Genomic DNA, 22,002 nt, shown 5'->3' on the forward strand with positions numbered 1-22,002 from the left:
ATAGCTTTTGATGAAAAGTCTTCGAATATTGCGCGAAGAGTTGACGTTAGTCTATTTCCACGATACCATTTGCTCACGTATTGCTTTCATCTTGGGAGATACGATCAACTATGCGTTTTTGTTATGCAAAAGAAGAGAGGAGAGAAACCATTTTTACTGATAAAAATGGTGTGATTTTTTTTGGGAAGGCAGTTAGGACTTTTAAATAAGAGTTCAACTGTCAATCCAACTAACTCTTATAACTATCTTTGACAATTATATTAAACCGGATCGGATTGACCCATCATGGGTGGACCCGTTTCCAATACTTTAAATAATAAAGCAAAGTTAATTGTATACATATACAAAATCAGAGAGAAAGCATGGAACATGCACAAGAGTACTCGTTATCTTCTTTCATCATAATCGACAACTCAATGGGAGGAAGATCAGAGGTTTTAGGAAGAGTAGTTGATTGACTCATAATTTTACCGTCGAACAACAAAAACCCAGAAGCATGTCCAGCCCCGGCAATCAAGAACACATCTCTGTTAAAAAGACATAAGAGCCAGCATGACTAAGCAAGCAAGACCAATCCTCAAAACGTACAACAAACTCTGAATCGAACCGGCGGCTAAACGGAGAGAGTATAGTTCCAGAGCACCAAAACAAGATAGAAAATAAAAGATAAGGTGCTTGTTAAATTAGACTTTTAAATTAGATTTTTATTCTTAATAAAAATATATATTTCTTTTTAAAACTTTTTGAAAATTTGATAAAAAGTTAAAAAATTACAAATAGACACATCAAAATTTTCGGTTCCCCCTTGTTTCTACTTTTAACACATAAACATGATAGAAAATAAAAGATAAGGTGCTTGTTATTCAGAAACAAAAAAATATATATATATTTCTTAATTAATAAAAACATATAAATTAAAACTGAATTTGTGAAAGTTCGTTTTACTTATTCACAAATAATAATATATTTAATTATGTAAACAACAATACATATTCATAATTCTTAGTGCATTGACCTTAACATAACATTGATACGAAAATTAAATAAAAAGTAAGAAATTTTATAATTATATAAAAAAATAAAATATCAAAAATATGATTAAAAATATATTATTTATTGATAATACTATATTTGGTAGGTTTAAATAATAAATTAAATCGAACCAAATGATTTTTTTTAGTTTGAGATTTTGTTCAATCGTTTTTTGTTTTTAAAATTTTCTTAAACAAGACTCTGCACATCTCTAATAGCAATGATACGTGCAAAATCTGATCTACGTTCGTTGAATTTGCATTTGATAGGGATATCTCTTTCCACAATCCAAATCTCAATAAATATATTCATTGTGAATGATGGTAATTTTATACATTGCATATTCAAATGAGGTGGCTCTGACTCCTAAATGATAATGATGTAGTACATTGAATATTCAAAAGACCCGGTTACTCCTCCTATGTTTTTTTATCCTTAATTAAGACCGAAACGAGTGGACATTACTTTATGGAACCTACCCCGGGAAAATTTTGTGGTGACTTCCACAATTTGGACTCTTGGAATGTAGCACCGTACCTGTGTGTGTACTAATTTTCCAAAAGGAAGTCAAGGGTTTTGTATAGTACAATACGATCAGCCTCTCAAATTAAATAAGACATAAACGCAGCAATCCAACACCAACCAACATATTTCCAGCTGCAGCTGCCAGAGAGCTAGCCAATCATGGATGGTTGGTATGTTTGATCATCAACATGGCAAACCACCAGGCCACAGCTTTATGATGCACATGACCTTCTTTTGGGGCAAAAACTCCAAGATTCTCTTGTCGGTTGGCCCGGAACGAGCTCAGGGATGTATGCTTTAGCCTGATCTTTGTTTTTGTTCTGGCCTTCCTCGTTGAGTTGTTCTCTCATTCCAAATTGATCAGATCTGAATCCAACCATGCAGTCGCCATTTTGATTCGGACTTTCTTGCATGCTATAAGGGTTGGTCTCGCTTACTTGGTGATGCTGGCTGTCATGTCCTTCAATGGCGGCGTGTTCTTGGCTGCTGTGGCTGGACATGCCTCGGGGTTCTTCCTTTTTGGCAGTCGGGTTTTCAACCAATCAACACCTCCTCCACCCCCAGTGAAAACCGCTGATCCTCCGAGCATGAGTTGTTGATAATATATGCCTGTGTGTGTTTGTGTGCGTGCTTATTCTCTTGAATTTGATTATAAGCCACAGTTCATGGTGCTGTAGTAATATATCCCAAGACTGGAACCAGTTATCCGTTTCCAAAGCCTGATGTCGAAGTTCCCATTATATTTGGTCGAGCTGCATTATAGTTGTCGATTCTCTTCTGCTTGGAGCCTTTCGAAACTATGAATATTTCGTTTAACGGTTTTTTTTCCTCAATCAATTACAGGAGAGTATTGGAAGAGCAATATTTATATTGTATATGCTCAATTTCTTCAATTCAAAAGGGATCCAAATGTTTTGGATGCGTACTTGATTAATGGTTAGACTGGTGATTTGTATGTGTGCTCAAGTTCATGTTAGACGAAAAAAAATATAATATTTATAAATTTAATCATAATTTATATCATCACCCAACTATATTTTATATTTTAACAATGCTTAAATAAAAATATGAGGCAAATTCCATTGCTCAACAACTATTACTTCAAAAATATTCTAAGCATTGTTAAAATATAAAATATAGTTGGGTAATCTGAATAATATTGATGGCATAAATTGTGATTAAATTTATAAATATTATATTCTTTATCATCTGACCTGGACTTGAGTACGCATACAGATCACCAGGCTGACCATTGATCAAGTACACATATGAAACATTTGGATCCCTTACGGATTGAAGAAATTGATTATATACAGTATAAATATTGCTCTTCCAATACTCTCCTGCAATTGATTAAGGAAAAAAAAAAACCGTTAAACGGAATATTCATAGTTTCAAAAGGCTCCAAGCAGAAAAGAATCTACAACTATAATGCAGCTCGACCTAATATAATGGGAACTTCGACTTCAGGCTTTGGAAACGGATAGCTGGTTCCAGTCTTGGGATATATTACTACAGCACCATGAACTGTGGCTTGATATATTACTACACATGTCCAAGCCAAGGTAATGGGAAAAAGTGTTCAAAGTTTGAGGTTTGGGCCTTGAACGAAAGGTTGCCTTGATAGGCCTTAAAGAAGAAAGTCCAGAAGTTTCTACCAAGCCCAGGAAAATACCAGAAAGCCCTACAGGCTTCGTTGACCAAACAGAAGCGATTGCGCACGAGAGTGCTAGAATTCTCCCTGCTCCCTATAAAGACCCCCTCCAGGCTCGCGTTTAGATCATCAGGGACAATTCTTCAAAGTTGAAGCAGCATCAGATTCATCAATCAACACTATATTCTCGCATTCTTAGAAACAATATGTCGCTAATTCCAAGCTTCTTTGGCAACCAACGCGGCAGTATTGTCGATCCTTTCTCTCTCGATGTTTGGGATCCATTCAAGGACTTTTCGTCACTTTCCACTCGTTTCCCCCAAGAAACCTCTGCTTTTGTCAGCACCCGGATAGACTGGAGGGAAACCCCGGAGGCTCACGTGTTCAAGGCTGATCTTCCAGGGCTCAAGAAAGAGGAAGTGAAGGTGGAGATCGAAGATAACAGTTTGCTTCAAATTAGCGGAGAGAGGAATATAGAGAAGGAAGACAAGAACGACACCTGGCATCGTGTGGAACGTAGTAGTGGCAAATTCTCCAGGAGGTTTAAGCTACCGGAGAACGTCAAATTGGAGCAGATTAAGGCTTACATGGAGAACGGGGTTCTGACTGTTACTGTCCCTAAAGTTGAAGTTAAGAAAGCAGACGTTAAGGCCATTGAAATCTCTGGTTGAAACACTTAACAATGTTGTGTTTGAGAAGAATGCAATGGATTGTCTTGTCTTGTCTACATAATAAATTGTGTGCCTGTAATGAATTTCGCTTATAAATAATGATGTAATATCGTTGTTGTGAATTAAGTAGAGAATTATATCATCGGAATTTTGTTTTACGATTAGCCTTAAAATAATAAAGCAAAGTTAATTGTGTACATATACAAAATCACAGAGAAAGCATGGAACATGTAAAAGAATTCTCGTTTAGCTTCCTTCATCATAATCATCAACCCATGGGAGGAAGATCAGAGGTTATAGGAACCTCAAATATACATCTCCATTAAAAGACATTGAGAGCCAGCTGATTTTTTTGTCGAACAATCGGAAAATGTAACACAAATCTGTGTGATATTGGATGGATCTGTGTATTATCTAATTATTTGTGTGTCTATTAAACTGCACATAATATCTTTTTTTTTTTATAATTTAAAAATTAATATTTTTTTGAATTAAATTTTAAAAAACTTATTTTTCTCTTTTAAAAATTTAACTATTTTCTCTTTTGAACAATTGATTAATGGTAGAGGAATAAAATAGAGTAATTTAAAAGACGGTGACTATCGTGATCCAAATCTAGATAATATTTATTTTTTAATATTTAATCATATTAATCCTTGATAATTAGAAAGAGAAGTAAAAAAAAAATTAGAGATTTAAGAAGTAAAAAAGAAAAGTTATTTTTTAAAATAGTTAAATATTAATTTTTAAAATTTAAAAAAATAAAATTATATATTTTTTAATATTATTATTAAATAAAATTTAATATAATTTAAAAATAAATAAATATTTAAATTTTTTGCTTACCATATAAATATTTTTAAGAGAGCTAAAATTTAGATGGGAAATACTCCAATGCCAGTCATGGTACTTTAGACTTGAGATTTTTGATAGGATGTGTCTGGGGGCGGTGGATGGATTGCAGAATTAAATTATCTCTGATTTTTGTGAAGGCCACGGTGTAAATTCAAGCCGTGAGTAATCCGGTCAAATGAATGCATGTTGAGAATTTGACTCAGAAATTAAAGTCGGTCAGTCTTCGAAACATTTCAATCAAACAATTAATACGGATTTTTTTAAGTATTTGCTATATATCACCGCGAAATCAAAACTGGGGCCACGACGGTCTCATTCATGGGGACTGTTGTGTAATAACACATCAATAACCACAGTAATTTTTAGATTTCAAGCATTACTGTTTTGTTTCGGCCAAAGGGCTTATTCCCACGCAAGGTATTTTGCAAACCAAATTTAATATTTGGTAAATTTTGAAAATTTAAATATTTATTTATTTATTAATTATTATTAAGGATAAAATTATCATTTTAAGATTTTATTTAAAGAAAAAAATTTATCTATTTTTTTTTATCATAATTTGAAAAATTAACAATTTTTTTCTTTTTTTTTCAAATTAAAAAATTACATTCTCCCTCTCTCCAAGTATAGGGTTTCTACTTAACCTCTCATATTTTTTTCCAATCCTAGCCACCCCCAACCTTTTGAAAAATTTTAGTCAAACCCCTCTTCAAGTCCAGTCCAACTTTATTTGTTCTTGTCGATTTCTATCGCCTTATAACATTTTCTAACAACAATTTCTCTCTCATCAATCCAACCTTCATATTTGACGATATCTCTACTAACTAACGCATTCCTAATGTGATGTTTCCATTTCTCATCGTCACGCATCTCTTCCTTTCTCAGGTTTTTTCAAGCGTTTCTTCCTCTCCCAAAGTTTCACTGCACTTCTTTGTTTGTTCTCATAGAAAGAGACAACGTTTGTAGATGCTTAACCTTTTGTTCTCATTATTGATGCTAGAATTCATCCTTAATGACTCTTATCTGCATGAATCCAACCGAAATCGAATGAGATCTTTCACTCAATTTTAGCCAAATTTTGGTCGGAAATGAGGTAGATGGGAAGAAGGTGAAGTTGGTGCCACGACTACTCGATCTCGATGTTAGAAACAGAGGAATAAGTACGTCGGTAGTGATCTGAAAGTTGAAGATGAAGAGCGGTTAAAATTGAAATTTTTCAAAAGGTTGGGGGGCGACTAAAATTGGAAAAAATATGAGAGGTTGAGCTAAAACGTTAGACTTGGGAGAGAAAATGTCAATTTTTAAACTTGAAGAAAAAATATAAAGAAATTGTTAGTTTCTAAAATTAAAGTGAGAAAAAAGAGTTATTTTTTTAAAATAAAATCTCAAAATTTTATTTTATCTTTAACAGTAATAACAAAAATTAACAGACAAAATAAGTATTTGGACTTTTGAAACTTAATAAATACTAGTGTGGGTTAACAACAAACCTTATATAGGAATATGTCCTTTTGCCTTTTGTTTTATATAATAGAACGTTGGATACTCGGTAATCTTTTTTTATATTTTATTAGAAAAATGTCATACAATCTCAAGTTTTTGAGACTGGGCAATGGAAAACTGAAGTTTCATATTAAACCCTTTTGTTTGCCTTGTTGGTCGTGGCCCCAATTATTTACAAGTTGGAGCAAAACACTTGTCCAAGCCGAGGTCAGGGGAAAAAGTTCTTAAAGTTTTTTTAAATGATTCTAAGTATAAATTCCATTATATAATTTCAATCGATGTTAGCATGGAGATGATACGATAAAATGAATAATCTTAGATTATAAAAAAAAAAAAAAAAATCGTGAATATGTGGCATAATGAGTCCTTGAATGGATCACAAGCATGAATTTTTGAGGTTTGGGCCTTCAACGAAAGGTTGACTTAATCGGCCCTTTAAAGAAGAAAGTCCAGAACTTTCTACCAAGCCCAGGAAATTAAGAACGTCTGGAAATTACCAGAAAGCCCTACAGGCTTCGTTGACAAACAGAAGGGATTGCGCCCGAAAGTACTAGAATTCTCCGTGCTCCTTATAAAGCCCCCACCCCGGTCCCAATTTAGATCATCAGAGACAATTCTTCAAAGTTTAGCATCAGATTCAGCAATCAATACTGTATTCTCGCATTCTTAGAAATAATATGTCGCTAATTCCAAGCTTCTTCGGCAACCAACGCAGCAGTATTTTTTATCCCTTCTCTCTGGACGTTTGGGATCCATTCAAGGACTTCTCTTCACTGTCCACTCGTTTCCCGCAAGAAACTTCTGCTTTTGTCAACACCCAGATAGACTGGAGGGAAACCCCGGAGGCTCACGTGTTCAAGGCCGATCTTCCAGGGCTCCAGAAAGAGGAAGTGAAGGTGGAGGTCGAAGATAGCAGTGTGCTTCAAATTAGCGGAGAGAGGAATGTAGAGAAGGAAGACAAGAATGACACCTGGCATCGTGTGGAACGTAGTAGTGGCAAATTCTCCAGGAGGTTTAAGCTGCCGGAGAAGGTCAAATTAGACCAGATTAAGGCTTCTATGGAGAATGGGGTTCTAACTGTGACTGTTCCTAAAGTTGAGGTGAAGAAACCAGACGTTAAGGCCATTGAAATCTCTGGTTGAAACACTGAATAGTGTTGTGTTTGAGAAGAATGCAATTGATTGTCTTGTCTTGTCTACATAAATTGTGTGCTTGTAATGAATTTCGCTTATAAATAAAAATGTAATATCTTTGTTCTGAATTTATAAACCTGACATTTCTATTTCAAATTCGAACTTAAGTTTATAATTCTCAAACTTATTAAACTTAAGCCTGTTAGTTAACTACTGAATTTGTTGAGCTCAAACTTAGCATAAATTTTGTTGAGCAAAGGTCAAATCAAGTAATACTCCATTCGTCTCAATTACAACCATGCCCTTACCAGCTCGAATCGTTTTGGCATTTAGCTCTGCTGAAATACTCTTTTTCATTTTCTACTCTTCCTCTCAATATATGCAGTGAAAACTAGTACTTCTGTTAAAGTAAAACATAGTAGTTTCACAAATAATATATTACTGACTGAATTACTTAACTGTATACTTGCAAACAGATGATGAAGAAGTTTACGTTCTCAACATTTTCTTTTTTACTCGGAAACTTCACCCATTAATGTACTTATAATTTTGAAGATTAATACAACTTTTTTCACAAAAATATCTTTACATAAATCCATCCTTTTATAGTGCCTCTGCCTGGCATTTTTTTTTTTTTTGAGATAGCAAATAATTTGATATAATTGTCTCCTTAAGATGAACTGATTAATTTTAGCCAGGAGAAAGGAAGTGAATTAAAAAAAAAAAAAGGAAAATTAATTAAAATAAGCACGTAAACTTTTTTCAATAAAATTTTTATAGTTTTATCTTTTTAAGTAAACTCTATTTTCTATTCCAATAATATCCTTTATCTTTTTTTTTTTAATCCAGATTAGTTTTTATCAGAAAAACTTTTATTTTTTAGAGTGTACTGATTAAATTTAATTTTTCAATAATATTTAAGATTAACAAATAAAAAATAGATTAATTACTGATATAATGGTTGATATTTATATACTTTTAGAAAATGATGAACATAACTACACAGAAAATGTGTATGAGTTGTGCACAAGTGCTAAAGGTGTGCATTCTTTTAAAAGGGTGCAAAAATGTGCAAACGGGTGCATGTTATTTTTTGAAAGAGTGCGTTTTTTCCAAAAGGATGCGAAAATATACAAAAGTGTAAAGGGGGCATGAAAATGTGAAAGGGTGCATGAAACTATGAAGAAGTGTGTGAAAATATGAAGGGTACGTAAAAATATGAAAGAGTGCATGAAACTGTGAATGGATGCATGAAAATGTGAAAGGGTGCTTGAAAATACAAATGGGTGCGTAAAAATACAAACGTGGGGTGCATAAAAATACAAATGATTGCGTAAAAATCTAAAACGGGTGTATGAAAATATAAATAGGTGCATGAAAATACAAAGAAATATGTAAAAATACAAATGAGTGCGTGAAAATAAAAAATGGTGTGTAAAAATACAAACATTTATATGAAAATATAAACGGATACATAAAAATACAAATTGGTGTACGAAAATACAAACAGATGCGTAGAATATAAAAAATATATATTATATTATATTATATTTTATATATAATATAATATATAGTATATAAATAATATAATATAATATATTTTTTTATATTTTATATATTATATATTATATATTATATTATATTATATATTATTATTATTATGCACCTATTTGTATTTTTACATACTTTTTTATATTTTTACATATCTATTTGTATTTTTACACACTTCTTCATAGTTTCACATACCCCTTCACAATTTCAAGTACCCTTTTCACATTTTTACTCAACTTTTTACATTTTCACGCACCTCTTCACAGTTTCACACATACCTTCACAATTTCACACACATTTTCACAATTTCACACATCTCTTCACAGTTTCATGCACTCCTTTATAATTTCACGCACCCCTTCATAGTTTCACTCACCCGTTCACAATTTCACACACCCATTTACATTTTCACAGTTTCACGCACTCTTTTACACTTTCACAGTTTCACGCACTCTTTTACACTTTCACAGTTTCACGCACTCTTTTACACTTTCATAGTTTCATGCACCCTTTTACACTTTCACTCACCCTTTACACTTTCACGCACCCCTTCACATTTTCACGTACCCCTTTACACTTTCACGTACCCTTTCATAGTTTTACGCACCTTTTAACACTTTCACGCACCTTTTTCACAGTTTCATGCACATTTTTACAATTTCAAGCACCCCTTCATAGTTTCACACACCTCTTCATAATTTTGCGTACCCCTTTACACTTTCACATACCCCTTCATAATTTCACGCACCCCTTTACACTTTCACACATCCCTTCACATTTTTGCGCACCATTTAGCACCCGTGCACAACCCACACACAGTCTGTATAGTTATGTTCATTATTTTCTAAATATCAACTATTACATCAGAAATTAATCTATTTTTTATCTGTAAATCTTAACAATTACAGAAAAAATTAAACTTAATATGTATGCTCTCAAAAATAAAAGATTTTTCAATAAAAACTAATTTGGATAGACAGAAATAAGATAAAGGGTATTGTTGAAATAGAAATTAGAGTTTGCTTAAAAAGGTAAAACTACATAAATTTTATCGAAAAAGGTTTACGCGGCAAATTATGTGCCTATTTTAATTAATTTCCCCAAAAAAAAAAGGAGTTTTTAGATGGTTTCATTAGTTTAAAATATCTTTTTTGTTTCCTTTTTTGTTAGGGGACATTAACGATTACTCTGATAATCTATCTTTTATTACTTATAAATCAAACAAAGTAATATAATGATACTTTGTTTGATTTATAAGTAATAAAATATTTGAGTAATGTTCTATTATCAATGGGATGTAACAGATAATATAAGAGTAATCTGATTATCACCTCCACCTTAAGTATTAAAAGATTACCAAACTAATCTTCATTTTATTATAATTATATCTTTATTTATTAATTTTTTAGGAAAAATAATCTCATTTTCAATTAATATAACAAATAACATAAAAATATTTTAGAATAAATATACCTAAAGATATTTAAGTAAAATAATATATTAATATTCTTTTATTACCCCTAATCAAACATAATAACTATTTATATCTACTCAGTTTATCAAATTTTATTAAATATAGTAATAATTTATACATAGTAATAATCTAATTTTAGAAATAAAATATTTTCTAAATCAAACATCTCTTAAAAATGTAAATCATAACATCCCGTTTAGGTAAATATATTTTAAAATGAATATAAATTTAAGGAACGTATTAACTTAAATTTTCTTAAAAATTATGTCAAACTCAATCATGAATATTGTTTAATTAAATTACCATATTTCATAGGTAAAAAACAAAATTAACCACATTTTTTTGGTTTAAACCAAATTACCCAAATTACCAAAGAGTTAAACAAAATTATCCTAAATATCCAATATAATACCAAAATTATCTTTGTTTCATTCTACGTAAACTCTAACCTTACAATACATTCACACATACACTCTCACTCATTATCTGAGATTGTGATTTCGATCTGAAGAAAATAAATTCATGATCATGATTTTGATCAAAAGAAAAAAAAGTTTGTGATATCAAAATATTTATATATATAGTAACTATAAATGTTGTTACAAGTCAACAAGCTCTATGTCAATATATCTTTAAGCATGCCTATTACCTCTCTATACTTGTGTGGATTAGCTTGGGCCCTAAAGTGTTGATCAATGTGAAATCTCATTTCCCTAATTAAGATCAAAACGAAAAGATTTTACTTAAAACCCACCGTGGAAATTTTGTGGCGACTCCTAAAATTTTTACTCTTAGATTCCTAGAAAGGCCAAAAGACTTATTCCCACCCAAGGTTTAGTCTATTGTCAAACTTTCATCTGTTAAGTTTCAAAAATTCAAATCTTACTTATCAGCTATTAAAGTTAATAAAATATATTAGTTTTAAAGGTATAATTGTCATTTAATCAATAATATTTAAAAAAAATAAAATTGTATCTCATATTCTCACCTTATTTTTAAAAACTTACAATTAATCCCACCCAAAATTTTGAAAACTTACGTTTTCCCCCTAAGGTTTTATTTTTTTCTTACATTTTCCGGTGACCTTCTCTATCTCTGTCTCTGTCTTTATTGCTTGTTTTCTTCTACACTCTCTCTCCCTCTAGATTGGCACGAAGGCATCTCCTCTAGATTGACTCATTTTCTCCTTCTTCTTGGCATCAATTCGTCTCTATCATCATCTGGAGATCGTATCTGTCTTCAACCAATCTTCTATTTCATTAGCAAAAACACAGATCAATGAATTGATGTCTCTATCTTTGGCATGGATGCATCTTCTTCAGACGAATCAACTTGAACACAGGGAAGAAGGAGATGTGTTCGTGTCGATTTAGGGGGAGAAAAAGCACCAAAGAGGAAGAGAGAGCTTTGAGAGGGAGAGAGAATGCTGAGGAAAATGAGCGATAGAGACAAATAAGGTTTTCAAAACTTTAGATGAAAGAAAATTGTTAGTTTTTTAAATTAAGATATAAAAATAAGATAATTTTTTATTTTTTATATATTATTTATTAAATAACAATTATAAATTTAAAACTAACTAATTTTATTAACTTTAATAATTAATGGATAAATATTTACATTTTTGAAATTTAATTGATGGGAGTTAAACATTAGTTCAAACCTCAGGGGAAAATAAGTCCTTTGCGTATACATCGGTGTACAGATTTTCCAAGGAGAAGTCAACGCTTTCGTGTAGTACAATGCGATCAGTCTCTCAAATTAAACAAGAAATAAACGTTACAATCACTTCAAAATGCACAAGCACCGCCATAAATAGAGGAAAGAAAGAATCCAACTCCACCCAACATATTTCCAGCTCCAGCTGCCAGAGAGCTAGACAACCATGCATGGTATGAATGGCATGGATGATCATCAACATGGCATGCCACCAGGCCACAGCTTTATGATGCACATGACCTTCTTTTGGGGCAAAAACTCCGAGATTCTCTTCTCGGGGTGGCCTGGAACGAGCTCAGGGATGTATGCTTTAGCCTTGATCTTTGTTTTTGTTTCGGCCGTCCTCGTTGAGTTGCTCTCTCATTCCAAATTTATCTAATCTGAATCCAACCATGCAGTGGCCGCTTTCATTCAGACTTTCTTGCATGCTATAACGGTTGGTCTGACTTACTTGGTGATGCTGGCTATCATGTCCTTCAATGGAGGCGTTTTCTTGGCTGCCGTGGCTGGGCATGCCTTGGGGTTTTTCCTTTTTGGCAGTTGGATTTTCAACAAATCAACACCTCCTCCACCCCCAGCGAAAACCGCAGACCCTCCATCCATGAGTTGTTGATAATATATCTATGTGTGCGTTTGTGTGCGTACCTTTTCTTTTTCTTTCGATTTTGTGTACTTTTTCTTCCAGTTTTTCTTTGTATTTTCTTTACTAATTCAGCATGAAATGATAGTATTACTGTTGATGTTTTCCATTGTATGCTCCCAATTATACAAGAAGAGAGTCTCAAGGGGTTTAATTTTACAATAATATTTTATATATAATAAATAAATGATACGTAGAAGAGTATTATTTTATTTTTTATTTTTAATTATTTAATTATATAATAATATATTATTATTTATATATAAAATTATATATAAAAATGGTATATATTACTCTACTATTAATTTTATGCCTGGTTCCATGAAATTGTAGTCCGTCAGATTCTGAGATTTTGATAGGATGTGCGTGGTGGCGGTGAGTGGAGTGCAGAAATACCTCCGATTTTCGTGAAGGCCATGTTGTAAAGTCAACCCGTGAGCAATAAGTTAATTTCGATAGAATTTAAGTCAATCTTGTTCATAATTTGAGTCAGAAATCAAAGTCAGTCAATCCACCTCTAAAAATTCTATACATTTCAAGCAAACAATGAAAACACATTTTTAAGTATTTGCTATATATCACTCCGAAATCAAAACTTGGGCCTGGGATGTTAAGGACGTTGGGCTGGGTCATGACACAACTTAGACCCCTTTCCTTTGGTATGGTTCATAACGATTTGCTATTAAAAAAAGTTGTGTTTGTGTCAAACCTATAAGTCATGTAGGTTGTGTCAAGACCTTGGGGGTAAATTTTATGAGTCAGTCTAATATGATCCGTTAAAAATATATTAAAATTATAAACTCCACAAAAACACGGTGTAATAGATCTTAGAGTATACTACAAACCTTTTAATCCTAACAAGTCGATCCAATATATTAAATTTGCCAATTAGTGAACCTAAATCTAATATGAGGCTCATGCTAAATTCAGCCCAACTAGGCCCTTTGTTATCTCTACTTAGACTACTAAACTTTCATTCATGCGGATGAACTAAGCTTCATTTTACTCCAAACATTAAAAAGAGGAGCAAGTCCAATTACCAATCACAAAATTTAAATATATCTGAACTTTTCTTTGGTTTGGTTTAACTAATGATCGAATCGACTAATTGATTATTAGACTAGTTAATTGTCTAAAAATAATATTTAAATTTTTTTTATATAATTTATCATTAATTATATAATTTGACATATTTAATATTAAAATATTAATAGTCTATAATAAATACAGCCTTAGATTTAAGTTTTTATAATAAATTTTTGAAAAAAAATTAATTTTTTATATTGACCAAGTGGTTCAACCAGATGATTATAAGTTTAATTGTAAAATACAAGTTTTAAATAAATCAAAATTAGTTTAGTTAGGGGTTAACGGTTTAAATAGCCGAAGGGGCGGATTCAATCTGATTTTTAAAACTATGATACAAACATAACAGATAAACTTCATCACATTTTCATTTTCGTTCAGCATCAATTATAATAACGCTGTTTAATTACCAATTGAGATGGTCAGTACTGATGTGGCAACGAGTTATGTTTTTGTAAATTACTCTTTTATCAGCAATTAGCACATACAACTCAATTCTACATTTTTGTTGCAGGGCTTTTACTGATTTAAGATTGGGCCTTTTATGAATGATAGCCCATTTTAGAGGAAAGTCCAGAACCTTCTACCAAGCCCAGGAACTTGAGAACTTCCCGAATTTACCAGAAAGCCCTACAGGGTTCCTTAACCAGACTGAAGAGCTTGCGCACGAACTAGAGTACCAGAATCCTCCATTCTCCTTATAAAGCCCCCAACACAACGCAGTTTCAGACCATCAGAGACAATTCTTCAAAGTTTAAGCATCAGATTCAGCAATTAATACAATCGCACTCTTAGAAACAATATGTCCCTAATTCCAAGCTTCTTCGGTAACCAACGCAGCAGTGTTTTCGATCCCTTTTACTGGGATGTTTGGGATCCATTCAAGGACTTTTCTAAACTCTCCATTGGTTTTCCTCAAGAAACCTCTGCTTTTGTCAACACCCGGATAGACTGGAAGGAAACCTCGGAGGCTCACGTGTTCAAGGCTGATCTTCCAGGGCTCAAGAAAGAGGAAGTGATGGTGGAGATTGAAGATAACAATGTGCTGCAAATTAGCGGAGAGAGGAATGTCGAGAAGGAAGACAAGAACGACACCTGGCATCGTGTGGAACGTAGTAGTGGCAAATTCTCCAGGAGGTTTAAGCTACCGGAGAATGTCAAATTGGAGCAGATTAAGGCTTCTATGGAGAACGGAGTTTTGACTGTGACTGTTCCTAAAATTGAGGTTAAGAAGCCTGAGGATAAGGCCATTGAAATCTCTGGTTGAAACACTGAATAATGTTGTGTTTGAGAAGAATGCAATGGATTGTGTCTTGTCTACATAATAAATTGTGTGCCAGTAATGAATTTCGCTTATAAATAATAATGTAATATCGTTGTTTTGACTTAAGTATATAAGTGTATCATCCGAATTTTGTTTTTCGATCAGCCTTTAAATAATAAAGCAAAGTTAATTGTGTACATATACAAAACAACAGAGAAAGCATGGAACATGGAAAAGAGTTTTCGATTAGCTTCTTCCATCAGATCAGAGGTTTTAGGAACACTAGTTGATTTACTAAAATTTTCGCTGCCGAAAATCTGATCCCCCAAGGGATGTCCAGCCACAGCAGTCAAGAATACACCTCCGTTAAAAGACATGAGAGCCAGCATGACTGAGCAAGCAAAGCGCACAACAAAGTCTGAATCAAACCAGCGGCTAAATGGATAGAGTATAGTTCCAGAGCACCAAAACATACATAAGAAAGAAAGTCATGTGCGACATCATCCTGTAGCTCACGCATGATGATGTTGGTGGCACCATACCCTGTTGTTACAGGCACACAATTTATGTAGACAAACGCTGAATAACACTGAATACCAGCAATTAGCCCTGATCTTTGTTTTTTCACTTTCTGCTCTTCCTTCTGATATAAGTAGAGAAAACTGGTACTCGTATTGAAGTAAAACTGGGTTAAAAAACATTTATATTGGATTGTTATGATTTGATCTCTAGAATTTTTTTTTAGAGGTTAGCGGTGGAAAGCTAGTATCTTGAGATGGACTTGCTTAAGGTTTATGGTTTATTTAATAAGGTGTTCAATATCGTATAGATATATCGATTGAACTAAAATATAAAGATGAAAATAATATAGTTAAATAAGAAATAATTGTTGCAACCTTTTTTTCCATGCACACAATTTATTAGTAGAGTGTTCAAAAGTCATTAAAAGGTCTTTATTGCAAAAGTACACAAGAAGCATTTCATTGGCCATATGAGAAATAATTGTGCAATTCTCTTTTTCATACATACATTCATAAATGGACTACTAAATTGATACTCTTAATTGTAGATGCCCTTATATGGTTATGTGCATGAAACATCTCATACCTTCTTGCTCTTTATCAACTATGAATAGGCCACGTTAATAAGGACTGCTACCTTTAATTTATTTTGGCAATTGAACATCTAGAAGGACACTCCGCAAACTTTTGATTTGCATGGATACCAATTGTCTCTCCTTTCAGAGCCCTTGTCCTGTTGTACATTGGAGCTTAGTTAAACACATAAGACAATAAATTTACACAGATTTTATTCATTTTCATGTGATATCCTTAAAATTATTTTATGTTTTGTAGACAAAAAGGTGTTTCTAGTTTGGTTGGGAGTAGGGTTTTGTTTAAAATTTGACTTGCATTGAATTGAAGGATATCATTTCGGTTTGTTGGAACTCTTTTGCCCATTTCAGCTTTGGGCCTTTAATGAAACGTTAACTTAATAGAACGAAGTCCAGAGCTTTCTACCAAGCCCAGGAACTTCAGAATTTCCAGAATTTACCAGAAAAGCCCTACAGGCTTCATCAAGAAACTCCCCCAATGTACCAGAATTCTCCATTCTTCATATAAAGCCCCCCAACACAATACAGTTTCAGACCATCAGAGATAATTCTTCAAAGTTGAAGCATCAGATTCAGCAGTCAGAAGCAATATGTCGCTAATTCCAAGCTTCTTCGGCAACCAACGCAGCAGTATTTTCGATCCCTTCTCCCTCGATGTTTTGGGATCCATTCGAGGACTTTTCTTCACTCTCCATTCGTTTCCCTCAAGAATCCTCTGCTTTTGTCAACACCCGGATAGACTGGAAGGAAACCCCGGAGGCTCACGTGTTTAAGGCTGATCTTCCAGGGCTCAAGAAAGAGGAAGTGAAGGTGGAGATTGAAGATGACAATGTGCTTCAAATTAGCGGAGAGAGGAACGTGGAGAAGGAAGACAAGAATGACACCTGGCATCGTGTGGAACGTAGTAGTGGCAAATTCTCCAGGAGGTTTAAGCTACCGGAAAACGTCAAATTGGACCAGATCAAGGCTTCAATGGAGAACGGGGTTCTGACTGTTACTGTTCCTAAAGTGGAGGTTAAGAAACCAGACGTTAAAGCCATTGAAATCTCTGGTTGAAACACTGAATAATGTTGTGTTTGAGAACGATGCAATGGATTGTCTTGTCTACATAAGTTGTGTGCCTGTAATGAATTTGGGTTATAAATAATAATGTAATATCGTTGTTCTGATTAAGGAAATAATCATATCATCCAAAATTTGTTCTTCAATTTGCCTTTAAATAAAGAAAAGTTAATTGTGTACAAATACAAAATCACAGAGAAAGCATGGAACATGTAAAAGAGTTGCCGTTTTAGTTTCTTTCATCATAATCAACAACTCATGGGAGGAAGATCAGAGGAGATTATATTATAGGAACCCCAAAGTTTAGGTAACCATTGAATGACAAACAACTACTGGCAAAGTAGCATAATGTGTCAGCTGGAAATGAACTTATCTCGATTACTGTGTAAAAAAACAGAACAAATCTGCCTCAAGCAGAAAGAAAGCTCGTAGGCTTAGATAAAATTATGCAGCCAGCCCTGATTAAATGAGGTGGATGAGTTGCCGTCAAAAACATATATCAAGAAAAAAAAATCTTATTAAATGTGTAATTATAGCACTTCATGCTAACAAAGATCCAAGTCCCCTATATGTCGGCAATTACATTACATCCATTGTAATTTTCTCTAAGATTTCATAAGCAAAAAAATCCATTGTAATTTTTTATTAAGAGTACATTATAAAGAAAATAATAACAAAATGATGAACGTAGACTTTGTTCAAGCAACTAACTAACCACGTTAAGTATCTCTTGTATTACAGCTTTGTTGCTTTTTATTTCCCACACACACATTCCACTTACAATTTTACTACATTTCTCGCGTAATATACTCCACACTGATAGTAGATAAAGGGTGATGCATTGCAGCAAACCTCATCCAAATCAAGTATTGAAAATTTTTCTTTGGATTTAATCAATGAAAAAGTAATTTTTTTTACATAATTAGTTTATTTCATACATTTCAACAATAGGAACATTTTACCTATTGGAAAGTGACTTATATGTTTCTTATCCAGCAAGTTGCTTCTTACTAAAATTTCGTCCTTAAATTTTAGGAGGAGAACTCTATCTAGTCCAACCCTACTTTGATTTGTCTTTGATGTTGAATATGTTCCACAATAGATTTCTAACCACAAAACATTTGCCCAAGAACCATCTTCTTATTTAAGGTAGCACAAGCAATTATAACTCACAAACAACCAATAACCATAACTATAAAGCTAAACATACCTTTTATCTATCAATCGTCCAAGAGCACGAAATGTCATTTCACCTCAGTAATAATGAAAATAACTCTATGCAGTAGTAAAACTCCTCATATCTACAAGATGATTTTCCTATTTTTCTCTTTCATTCTTACGATGAAAGTTATATTTTCCATTCCATTCAAAATAACATTGTTATTGTAAATATTTTGTTTCATTTCAATTGAAATAGAAATAGATCATCATAATCATATTTGAATTAATAATATATAGATATTGCTAGTTGAATGTAACTTATCCCCTTTTTGTAAATATAAACAACCAATATAAAGGGAGGGAAGAAGAAAAGTAATAACAAGGGGGCACAAATGCATACATACTCATGGATACAAAAACATTACACTATTTTTCATCTACACGTCACCTTCAAGATAGTTCGAATTGTAATACCGATAAATAACACACCATAAATGTAGGTTTTTTAACTATCAAGTCAAACCATGGAAAAAATCTTTTCCATTTTTATTTGCTTTACACTTTATTAAATCAAGTGGATGTTAGGATTCATTATTAGATCTTCAACCATGGTTTTAAAAACTAGATTGAACCTGTTGGTTCAACCAATTGAATCATCACCCGCTAATAAAAATAATTTTAGTTTGTTTGAAAATCTTTTTTAGATTTAGATCGATTGGATTGAATTAAACCTAATAGTTTGAATAATTAAACTTGGTTAAAATTCGAGTTTGACCCGGTCATTATAAAAAAAAAATTTAGAAAAATTCATTATTGAGATTATATACCATCAAACTAAGTTTATTTTAATATTAAAATAATTTAGATTATATATTTAATGACAAATTATAAAAAATTATTTTAAATATTATTTTTAAACAGCTAACCAATTTGATTATTTATCAAACACTTTAATCACCAGATAGATCAAATAGCCCTTAAATTGATTCGATATTTGGTTTAGTTTTAAAAATATTGTTCTCAATACCACTATTATAATTTAACTTGCACAAGACTCTAGATTATATAAGTCAATTAGTGACGAAAAATTTGATGAACAAAGTAGAGAACCAAATTACAAGATTGCCAGTGACAGTAATGTTATACATTGAATATTCAAACGAGGTGGCTATTCCTCCTTAATGATGGTAACAATATTATATATTGAATATTCAATGACGTGGTTATATTGCTCCTAAATTTTTTCCTTATTTAAGACCAAATCGAGAGGGCCTTAGAGGCTTTGTGACTGACTCCAGATAATTTTCATGAATAATTTTTTTTCCATTTCCACTCTTGGATTTAAAGCGACTGTAAATGTCATCGGTGTACAAGTTTTCCAAAAAGAAGTCAAGGCTTTTGTTTAGTACAACACGATAATTAAACAAGAAATAGAAGTAACAACCTCTTTGAAATTGCACAAGCACCACCATAAATAGAAGAAAGAGAGATTCCAATTCCACCCAATATATTTCCATCTCCAGCTGCCAGAGAGCTAGCCAACCATGGATGGTATGAATGGTATGGACGATCATCAACATGGCAGGCCACCAGGCGACAGCTTTATGATGCACATGTCCTTCTTTTGGGGCAAAAACTCCGAGATTCTCTTCTCGGGTTGGCCTGGAACGAGCTCAGGGATGTATGCTTTAGCCTTGATATTTGTTTTTGCTCTGGCCGTCCTCGTTGAGTTGCTCTCTCATTCCAAATTTATCAAATCTGAATCCAACCATGCAGTGGCCGCTTTGATTCGGACTTTCTTGCATGCTATAAGGGTTGGTCTCGCTTACTTGGTGATGCTGGCTATCATGTCCTTCAATGGAGGCGTTTTCTTGGCTGCCGTGGCTGGACATGCCTTGGGGTTTTTCCTTTTTCGCAGTCGGATTTTCAACAAATCAACATCTCCTCCGCCCCCGGCGAAAACCGCTGATCCTCCAAGCATGACTTGTTGATAACGTATGTCTGTGTGTTTGTGTGCGTACTTTTTCCCTTGAATTTTGATATTTTGTACTTTTTCTTCCCACTTTTGTTTGTATTTTCTTTACAAATTCAACATGAAATGGTATTATTACTGTTGATAATTTCCATTTTATGCTCCCAGTTGGAAGATGAAGAAAGTTTAGAAGGGTTTAATTTTATGGGGCAATGGATTATCCCCATCTAAATTTTAATTTAACGTTAAAAATATAACTATGACAGATAAAAAACTCAAATATTCATTTATTTTTAAATTACCGTTAAATTTTATGTTAAATATAAGAGTAAAACTATCATTTAACAGTAATACTAAAAAATATATAGTTTTATCTCATTTTTCTTTTAAAATTTAAAAATTAATATTTATCTCTCATACCTAAACTTTAAAAAGTGACTCCCCCCCCCCCCCCCCCCTAAATCCCTACTTTTTTTCTTTACTCCTTCCTCCGACCACCGACGATCGACGTGGCTAGAGGTTAAAGAAAAAAGTATTGTCCTTATAAAAGTATTGTCATTATATTATATACCAGTTATCCACTCATTTTTAACATCCAAATCTCTAAATTCTTTTATAATAAAAAAATTAAAATTGAAAGAAACTAAAATTGATAAAAAGTTAGATTGATTTATATATAAAAAAATAAAAAAATAAAAAAAATTTAAAAAAATATATATTTAAGGCTTCTACCTTTGTGCTTCTGCCACACAAGGTTAGAAGCCAATTACTTCTGCCCTTTTGCCCTCTGATTTTTTAAAAAAAAAAAAAATTTTGAATAATAATAGGTCAGGTCAGCCTATGTGCTTAATATTAAAGCTTATGGCCCCGCCTGAAAAGCTCATGGGTTAAATTCGATACACTATAGTACTGGATTAGACCCTATCATATCGAGTTATAAATTTATACTTCAAACCGAGTTTTTATTTGGCTTAACCTAATTGACGTGTCTATCAACAAGTCATAGGAAAAAGATTAGAAGTTTTAATAAGAGTAGTTGCTTTACTACAAATTTTACTGTCATAAAAACGAAAACCCCAAAGCAGCTCCAGCCACACCAATCAAGAATTTACCACCATCAAAAGACATGAGAGCCGACATCCCTAAGTAGTGAGACCAATCCTCAAAGCGCACAACAAAGTCTGAATCAAACTAGCGGCTTAATAATGCACTGTTGCAGTTATATGTGGGGGATTAGATTATAAACATCTTATCTGAGTTCAACGAGTTGCAGAGTAAAATCTTCCAGAAAAAGAAAATGGAGATTCAGAAAACTGGTGCTACTTCCATGTCCATAGCAAGAACACACAAAGTCGTGATTCTTCAGCTAGGCACCATACTTCTTTCCAAAGGTTTCTCCCTTACGCTAAAACTTGCAATCATCCTTTTTTATCTTCCAATCGTAACCTGACATCCCTCGTGATTTTTTAGCTTTCATGTCAAGTATTAACTTAAACTGTAGAGATCTGATCCTAGAAATTCTTAAGATAATAGAAAACAAGAGCAGCAAGACCAATTCCCCTGCACAATATGTGATGCAGTCATGTACT

General features: G+C 32.9%; 5 protein-coding genes and 1 pseudogene across 5 annotated transcripts; all 6 read left to right on the forward strand.

Annotated features, from left to right (window-relative positions):
• The first annotated feature begins 2,913 nt into the window (after positions 1-2,913).
• Positions 2,914-4,081, forward strand: LOC123225558 (18.2 kDa class I heat shock protein-like). The gene has a single exon (XM_044649589.1). The coding sequence runs from the start codon at positions 3,418-3,420 to the stop codon at positions 3,880-3,882; it is 465 nt and encodes a 154-aa protein (XP_044505524.1). The 5' UTR covers positions 2,914-3,417; the 3' UTR covers positions 3,883-4,081.
• Positions 4,082-6,827: 2,746 nt separating this feature from the next.
• Positions 6,828-7,509, forward strand: LOC123225176 (18.2 kDa class I heat shock protein-like). Its single transcript, XM_044649059.1, has one exon. The coding sequence runs from the start codon at positions 6,918-6,920 to the stop codon at positions 7,380-7,382; it is 465 nt and encodes a 154-aa protein (XP_044504994.1). The 5' UTR covers positions 6,828-6,917; the 3' UTR covers positions 7,383-7,509.
• A 4,679-nt stretch (positions 7,510-12,188) lies between these two features.
• On the forward strand, positions 12,189-12,864 carry LOC123225977 (annotated as a pseudogene).
• A 1,648-nt stretch (positions 12,865-14,512) lies between these two features.
• Positions 14,513-15,230, forward strand: LOC123225974 (18.2 kDa class I heat shock protein-like). The gene has a single exon (XM_044650375.1). It carries the CDS (start codon positions 14,643-14,645, stop codon positions 15,105-15,107), a length of 465 nt encoding a protein of 154 aa, XP_044506310.1. The 5' UTR covers positions 14,513-14,642; the 3' UTR covers positions 15,108-15,230.
• A 1,515-nt stretch (positions 15,231-16,745) lies between these two features.
• LOC123225975 (18.2 kDa class I heat shock protein-like) lies at positions 16,746-17,426 on the forward strand. Its single transcript, XM_044650376.1, is given in 2 exon segments — positions 16,746-16,877; positions 16,879-17,426. Coding segments are annotated over 2 exon segments (465 nt in total). The 5' UTR covers positions 16,746-16,808; the 3' UTR covers positions 17,275-17,426.
• Positions 17,427-19,882: 2,456 nt separating this feature from the next.
• LOC123225976 (copper transporter 1-like) lies at positions 19,883-20,561 on the forward strand. Its single transcript, XM_044650377.1, has one exon. The coding sequence runs from the start codon at positions 19,986-19,988 to the stop codon at positions 20,430-20,432; it is 447 nt and encodes a 148-aa protein (XP_044506312.1). The 5' UTR covers positions 19,883-19,985; the 3' UTR covers positions 20,433-20,561.
• The last annotated feature ends 1,441 nt before the right edge of the window (positions 20,562-22,002 follow it).

The sequence above is a fragment of the Mangifera indica genome, chromosome 9 (assembly GCF_011075055.1).
Source record: "Mangifera indica cultivar Alphonso chromosome 9, CATAS_Mindica_2.1, whole genome shotgun sequence".
In the NCBI taxonomy this organism is placed as follows: domain Eukaryota; kingdom Viridiplantae; phylum Streptophyta; class Magnoliopsida; order Sapindales; family Anacardiaceae; genus Mangifera; species Mangifera indica.

Coding starts and splice junctions, on each gene's coding strand:
- LOC123225976 (XM_044650377.1), top strand. CDS start 19,986: ATGGATGGTATGAATGGTATGGACGATCATCAACATGGCAGGCCACCA.
- LOC123225176 (XM_044649059.1), top strand. CDS start 6,918: ATGTCGCTAATTCCAAGCTTCTTCGGCAACCAACGCAGCAGTATTTTT.
- LOC123225974 (XM_044650375.1), top strand. CDS start 14,643: ATGTCCCTAATTCCAAGCTTCTTCGGTAACCAACGCAGCAGTGTTTTC.
- LOC123225558 (XM_044649589.1), top strand. CDS start 3,418: ATGTCGCTAATTCCAAGCTTCTTTGGCAACCAACGCGGCAGTATTGTC.